Genomic DNA, 8,104 nt, shown 5'->3' on the forward strand with positions numbered 1-8,104 from the left:
GTTAATTAAGTCATAATTATGGGTGATTTTAATTTCAAGCATATAGATTGGAAAATGCTAGAGTCAAACCATGAGGGAGAAAGGTTTTTGGAAACTGTTCAGGATGGCTTTCTTCATCAATTAGTCAAGGAACCTATTAGAAACAATGCTATTTTAGATTTATTGTTAACTTCAAATACGGAAATGATCGACAGCGTAGAAACTGGGGAACATCTGGGTGCAAGTGATCACTGCTCTATTAGGTTCGATGTTTTGCTGCATATGGAGATAAGGACTAATGATATTTTGGTTACAAATTTCAAAAAAGCAAATTTTGAAGGGATGCGACAAGAATTGTCTGTTGTGAATTAGGCAGCTGAGATACTTGGGGACACTGATCAGATGTGGAAAAGTTTTAAAGATAAACTCTTAAATATTCAAGATAAATATATTCCTTATAGAAAGAAAAGAATAGTTGAAAATAAACAACCAGGTTGTTCCACAAATAGTTTAAAAGATAAAATTAAAGAAAAGCATAATAAATTTAAATTGACTGGTATGACAGGAGATTATAAAAGATCAAGAAAGTTGGTAAAAAAGGAAAATGGGACATGTATGAGAAAAGGTTGGCTGAAAATGTAAAAATTAACAGTAAATATTTCGCTAAATACATTAAGGTTAAACAAAATGTTAGGATGGGGGTAGGACCTTTGAGGGATGATAAAGGAAGACTAATATCTGATGATTATCAGATGACTGGGTTATTAAATATTGCTTTTTCTTCGGTTTTTACTAATGAAGATTTGAGCAGTGTTCCACATCTTGAACAGTTGATAAATGGAAACGAGATCGATCTATTCTTAGACTCCGAATTTTAAAACTGAGAACAAATTCATGAACTGGACGTAGATTGATCCCATCATTTAAAACACTAGGTGTTTACTGTGATCAGCAACTGTTTTGAATGACGTCTAACTAAAGGTATTTTATCTTACATTGAATAGAAGTACATTTTTCGTATTTCTAGCGTTTCGAATTGCATGTGAAGTCGTTTCACTTGCAAGGAATGTCAGTATACCATGAATTTGTTTACTATTTTTCAATTATGAAAACAGATATTTATATTAGTAATAGTTTAAAATGCTTTAGATTCTATAAGAAAACTTGCAAGCATATATTGACTCTAGGAAAGTTTGTTTGTTGTGAAGCTCAAAGCTATCTGTGCTATGCCCACCACGAGTATCGAAACTCGGTTTTTAGCGTTATAAGCCCTTAGACTTATCGCTGAGCTACTAGGAGGCTACTGAAAATCTAAAAATGAAATACAAATATATTATCTAAGAGACCATCCTTCCGTTTAAGTTTTTTTTATTGTTGTTGGATCTCTGAAGAACATAAGGATTGAGACATGTCATACTAACGTAAGTACTTAGAACATAAAGGATTGAGTCACATGATACCAACATAATTATTTATAAACATAAATGATTCAGTCACATTATACCAACATAAGTATTTATAAACATCAATTATTAAGTCACATGATACCAGCATAAGTACTTACAAACATGAAGATTAAGTCATATTATACTAAGTTAAGTACTTACAAACATAAAGAATTGAGTCGCATGATACCGACAGAAGTGTTTACAAACATAATGATTGAGTCATATTATATTACCATAAGTACTTACAAACATAAAAGATTGAGTCATTTAATACCAACGTAAGTACTTACAAACATAAAAGATTGAGTCATATGATACCAACGTAAGTACTTACAAACATAATGATTGAGTCATATTATATTAACGTAAGTACTTACAAACATTAAAATTAGTCACTAGCTATCAACGTAAGTACTTACAAACATAATGATTGAGTCATATTATATTACCATAAGTACTTACAAACATTAAAATTAGTCATATGATACCAACGTAAGTACTTACAAATATAGTGATTGAGTCATATTATATTAACTTAATTACTTACAAACATAATGCAATATTTTTGAAAACTAATACCCACAGAATCATTGATGTATATTTCTCCCACAAAAGATTACAGTTCGACGATAAAAACCCATTGTGTCAAGATTCGTTATATGAATATCCTTCTACCCAGTAAAGTATTATATAATTGATACTTGAAACCGTCGGTACTTGGTGAACCTCCATTATTACAGAATTGAGGAAAAACGAAGACAGTTGTAAGTTTCACGAAGGCGAAGTACCCGATGACGCCTTTACTGGAGATTTTGTGAAACGTACAATTATCTTTGTTTTTTTTACTCAATCCAGTAAAATATTAATATTGTACACCAAACTGGGTCTCCTCAGTCATGTGGTTCTGAAATTAATAAAAGTTCCTACTGGAGACTTTCGGTTTCTCTTTAGTACTCCCTCTTCCCCCTGTGATCAAGTAAAAAGATCAGGAAATAGAATCGAGGCTTAGTACTCCCCCCTTTCCCCCTGTGATCAAGTAAAAAGATCAGGGAATGGAATCGAGACTTAGTACTTCCCCCCTCCCCTTCCCTCTGTGATCAAGTAAAAAGATCAGGGAATGGAATCGAGGCTTAGTATTCCCCCTTCCCACTGTGATCAAGTAAAAAGATAAGGGAATAGAATTGAGGCTTAGTACTCCCTCTTCCCCCTGTGATCAAGTAAAAAGATCAGGGAATGGAATCGAGGCTTAGTACTCCCCCCTTCCCCTGTGATCAAGTAAAAAGATCAGGGAATGGAATCGAGGCTAGCAGTTTAATTACTCTTTCTTTTTTCTAACGAAATGAAATGGTAGGAGGAGAATCCAGAATCAGTGAGGTGTTATTTTTGTGGTATATAGACCCCAGTTTTGCTCTGTTCATAAACGTATTCATGCATCTTACTTTCTTTAGTATATTAATAGTAAACAATAGAACAAGATAAACAAGAATATCTTAACACATCGGCACTCAAAGTCAATGACAAGTTTGAATCTGAGGTTTCTATTTGGGTTTTTCCTAGCTACATTTTAAAATAACGTAGATCTAGTCGCATCGTGATTTTATAACCACGAATAAATATTTCTTTCTTAGGATAGAGATTGATCAAAAATACGTTCTTAGAAAAACCTATTTTCCCATAGGCGTAAATAACTATGAAATTTCAGTTGGGGAGGAGAGGGGACTAAGTCCTAAAATGTACCGGAGACCATGTATGCTTTAGATAAACACGTTTTATTTAATACCTTATGTACTGGTTATTTGAATTTAAATGTTGTAACAAGCCCCATATCTAGCTACGTCCGTTTTTACTTATGATTAAGGAAGAAAACTGTGTCTTACTATTTTGATGAATACAATATCTTTAAGCTAGAACTGGCACTAACTTCAGTGCAGCTTATTACAGGAAAATAAGCACTCTAAGTGCAGAATCAGATAATAAATCTTTAAGGTTACCAATATGTACAGTAAGAAACATTTATAAACCTGAATGGATATTTTTTTCACTTTATATTTAAGTGCAAGTAATAGTCATCAACGTGTTAGGCATTTGGCTATTTTGGGTTACCAATAAATCATTTCTAATATATTTTAACGAACAATCAAATACGTTGGCGTAGGACACTCACTTAAGTATTGATAATCATAGATTCCGAAAACAGATACTGGTAATCAACAGTATTAGTCCACAACTAAAGCAGACCCCTATTCAGTTGAATTATCCACATGTAAGGAAATTTATACTGAGTCGTCGGACAATGAAATGTAGGAGAACAATAGAATAATTAAATTAAAAGGACACTATTATTTTTGAAATGTAAGAGAACAATGGAATAATTAAGTTAAAAGGACACTATTATTTTTGAAATGTAAGAGAACAATAGAATAATTAAATTAAAAGGACACTATTATTTTTGAAATGCAGGAGAACAATAGAATAATTACGTTAAAAGGACACTATTATTTTTGAGATGCAAGAGAACAATAGAATAATTAAGTTAAAAGGACACTATTATTTTACCACTGTAAAATGATTATAGTTTGATTTATGTAATTTTTCTTCGAAATTTTGTAGCTTTCAATACCAAAGCCACAACACTGACTAGATAAAAATCTTGAGAAAGTTTTACTTAAACATAACAGTCAGTGACGTGCACAGGAGGGTGACTGGGTGGGTTCAAGCCGCATCTCCTCTTATGTTCCGAAAGTGCCCTTTTTACCAGTCATAACAAATTGCCCAAAATTTGCCCTAAAAGACACGCCTGATTCCACATCTTGCTTGCTGCAAGCTAGGAAAAAAATATTTAATCTTTAAAATGCACACAGGAACTTGTTTAGTTTCTAAAAGTATTTATAAGACCGATTGAACAGGAATAAAAGAGGATCTGTTTGCTTCTCATGGCTTTCCACTCTACGTGTACCTTAGGCAACCCACAGTTTCCCCTAACACCTCCCACACTCGTCAAAAAAAAAGTCTTGCCTTATGATGTTGCTTACAAAATGCCCTTTTCTGTCAATGACCCCCTGCCCTTTTAACATCCTCTGCACGTTACTGATGGCAGTTACATCAATATTTTTGTTCTATTTAAATTTTTCTGTTGTTTAGCTTATGTGCTACAAAAGAAAAATTCGGTATATGTTTTGACCAATACTCTTAGTTTACGAACAAAAAACAGTAAAACAACATTAATTTCACAATTACGAGAAAGTTCCTGATACGGAATGTCAGCTTCGTAGGTTTTGAATTTCGACTAATTTTTTGCATATATATATATATTTAATTTATTCCTAAAAATACTTTTAATAAAAATATTTACATATTTTATCGATATATACCATTTCCCACAAAAAAAAAGACAAATATCGTTTTTGTAAAGCGTAATAATTTCAACATTAAAATATTTTGAGGTCAAGATTAAAGTATAAGTCTTCAAAATAATACCACATTCCACATAATTCTCCGGTAACTGTATAGAATGAAAGTCAAAAATTCCTTGATTCCTTCATTGTCAGGATTGAATAAAAGCGCCTAAGGGTTTTGTAATAATGTACTTTAGCTATTTATTCCTTGAGTAAGAATGATTAATTGTTTTATTTCACCATACCGCTTGCAGTTCGAAGTCTAGATTTTTGTCCATTAGACGATTCAGCTTCTTTTAGCCTTTTCTTTCTTCTTTTCTGATAGCTTCTGCGCATCCTCAAAAGAATATTGACGTAGTCTGGCCAATTGTTAGGCAGGAGAACTAACAAGAAGCCAGTAACAATTAGTAATATTCCCGCCAACTTCATTCCTTTAAAGACGACGCCATATATATAGATGTCGATAACTGAAAATAAAAAGTAATAATAAAATGCAAATCACAAATGTAATAGACAGACGGAAGAAACTGAAGAAAGGTTAAAGGTTTCTTAGTGATTTCGATTTTTAATTTATTTTCCAAAGTGCAGTCGAAGAGGAAATTTAGTTGGCTAAAATATGAACTTTAAAGTTCCAGAAAAATAAAAACAAGCGTCATAAACATACATATATATATAACATATAACAGAATTAAAGATTAGTGTATTAAAAAAATAGGTCCGAAAAAGTAAAAGGGAGTAATAAAAACGTATTCATTTACCGCAGTATTTTAGATACATTGATATTGTTTTTCTGCGATAACCTTATAGGTGGCAATTTATTGAAATTTATGTATTGCTGGAATTTATACCTCTCTCCATAGTTTTCTTTGAACTATAAAATGAAAACAGTTACTCTTGAAATCTAGATGGCAACTATTTCGTAATTTACTGTTTAGATAAATAAATAAACCACTGTACAATAAAAAGGGGTTTCAACAAGTTTTAGACAAATACTAAATTTTATCTTATTCTGACGCCTATTTATGACCTAATCTTCAAAGCCTAATGATGGTTTTTAGGTTTAATATTACAATCTTCTAGTATTTCTCAGAGAAATAATTTATTTAATGTTATTTCAACTATAATACAGGTCTAATAAGTTGCATGTATATAGGAACTAGATTAACTATTAAAGAAATATATAAGTACTAGCGTATAACCTGTCACAAATGACGCTGCAAGTATTACCAACCCACCCCATAGTATACCCTAACCTCACATTTCATATTGTTAGGTCTCCGTTTGTTAATTGATTTTCCGTAAATTCGTTCCGACGAAACTTTAGCGACACAAGTCCTTACTTAATAAAACTGGTTTATTCTTTCCGAATATAACTTTACGATACACTTAATTTCAACAATCGCGCTAAAACAAACGCTATAACAACAAACGTGCTCAACTTCAATAATACCTTCTCACTGCAGATCAATTACTCACTACCTACACACACATTATTGTTCCGTCACGTTGTCACCCTCTTATATATACCAGACTACCCTATATCTAGTAATCTCCCGACAATTCCCGAAGGTTCGAGAGAACGAGTCACGTGACCTCGCTGACGCAACAATACATTGTAAAATTAAATGTTTAGTTTTAGATCAAAACCATGACAAATAATTTGATAAATTGTGTCCATGGAAAATTGTGTTATTGTTGGCCGTTGTTTTGATTAATACTCAGTAACATTGGATGGGGCTCGGCATGTCCTGGTGGATAAGGCGCTCGACTTGCAATCTGAGGGTCGCGGGTTCGAATCCCAATCCCACCAAACATGCTCGTCCTTTCCAAGAGGGAAGGCTGTCAAGTGGGTTGCATCCTTGACGTAAGAAACAGCTTTAGAAACGATGGCAGAGCAAGATCTGCCATCGGCTCGACGATCCGCAAGGACTATGGGGAAAAAAAAAAACAAAAACATTGGATGGCTTTATTTTAATATTAAACATGGTGTTTAGGAAATTATTGTATGAATTTGTCTAGCAAGATTTGAGAGTACTAAATTTGTTTCAAGATACAGCATAAGAAGGAGCTTTTAGTGTGGAGAGTGCGATAGTTCGAGAATGTTCGGTAGGCTTTAGTGAGAAGAAGGGAAATAAGATTTTTATAGTGGAAAAGAACAAATCTGACAAAATTTGTCTTGCAATAAACACATGCAGAGAAACCATTAAGGTTTCTTGTTACACGGATGTATAGGAATGGGGGAGTTATATTATTTTCTAATTCACAGTTGTATTGTTCAATATTGACATTTTCACCAAAAAGCCAAGGCTATAGCTCATATTTTTTCACAAATTTTTAAAAAAATTGTTTTTCTTCATATTTCAATACAAAGATGCCCTTGATGTGAGACTTTCAAAATTGATATCCTTTCATCAAAATTTCCAATGGTTACTTCATAATATGTTATCAAAATTTCGGCTATCTTCGATTTTACTGGGGTTTTTTTTCAGTTATATTGTAAACAAAGAAGAGCTTTAAAAATACGATTATTCAAACAAAATCCCACCATCTAAAAGCCCATGATTTCTTCTTATAAAAAAAAAGACCATCTTTTGGATTGTTGTTATTCTGGGTTAGTAAAAGTCTAATTTTATTTTTTAGCTTATCACAGGATATAATATTTGTCGTTAATGCTATAATGGCTCAATTTTAAATTTGGCAACGAAATAATCACTATCCAATATCTTTCTATTGATTTTGCGTCAATATATATATATGCTTGCGAATATATATATTCTGTTTCTGAATATATTTCTAATTAGATCAATTCAATTGCATTTTCACTGTAGCATAAGTTTTAAGCCACTTTGCATACTTACTCCAATAACATTATATATTATTACTTATGCAATTAATCTAGTCTAGTTGTTTGTTTATGTATTGAATTTCGCGCAAAGATACCCGAAGATTATCTACTAGCAGTCCCTAATTGTGAAGTGATAGACTAGAGGGAAGACAGCTGGTCAACATTACCCCCTGCCAACTCTAAGGCTACTCTTTTACTGACGACTAGTCTAGCAGTCCCTAATTGTGAAGTGATAGACTAGAGGGAAGACAGCTGGTCAACATTACCCCCTGCCAACTCTAAGGCTACTCTTTTACTGACGACTAGTCTAGCAGTCCCTAATTGTGAAGTGATAGACTAGAGGGAAGACAGCTAGTCAACATTACCCACTGCCAACTCTAAGGCTACTCTTTTACTAACGACTAGTCTAGCAGTCCCTAATTGTGAAGTGATAGACT

General features: G+C 32.8%; 1 protein-coding gene and 1 long non-coding RNA gene across 4 annotated transcripts in view; both read right to left on the reverse strand.

Moving 5' to 3' along the window:
* Positions 1–1,436: 1,436 nt before the first annotated feature.
* Positions 1,437–4,790, reverse strand: LOC111085291. Its single transcript, XR_002610119.1, has 2 exons — positions 2,500–4,790; positions 1,437–2,438 (listed from the first exon to the last, which is right to left on the reverse strand). It is a non-coding gene; the product is annotated as an uncharacterized LOC111085291 (long non-coding RNA).
* A 2-nt stretch (positions 4,791–4,792) lies between these two features.
* The window catches only part of LOC106457296 (putative thiamine transporter SLC35F3), a 62,029-nt gene continuing 58,717 nt past the window's right edge, over positions 4,793–8,104 (reverse strand). For all 3 annotated transcript variants that reach the window (XM_022383162.1, XM_022383160.1, XM_022383161.1), the window contains exon 8: positions 4,793–5,289. In XM_022383162.1, coding sequence (XP_022238870.1) covers positions 5,054–5,289 — 236 coding nt within the window. In that variant the 3' untranslated portion in view covers positions 4,793–5,053. The remainder of the gene's footprint in view (positions 5,290–8,104) is intronic.

Source organism: Limulus polyphemus, unplaced genomic scaffold (genome assembly GCF_000517525.1).
Source record: "Limulus polyphemus unplaced genomic scaffold, Limulus_polyphemus-2.1.2 Scaffold314, whole genome shotgun sequence".
Lineage (NCBI taxonomy): Eukaryota > Metazoa > Arthropoda > Merostomata > Xiphosura > Limulidae > Limulus > Limulus polyphemus.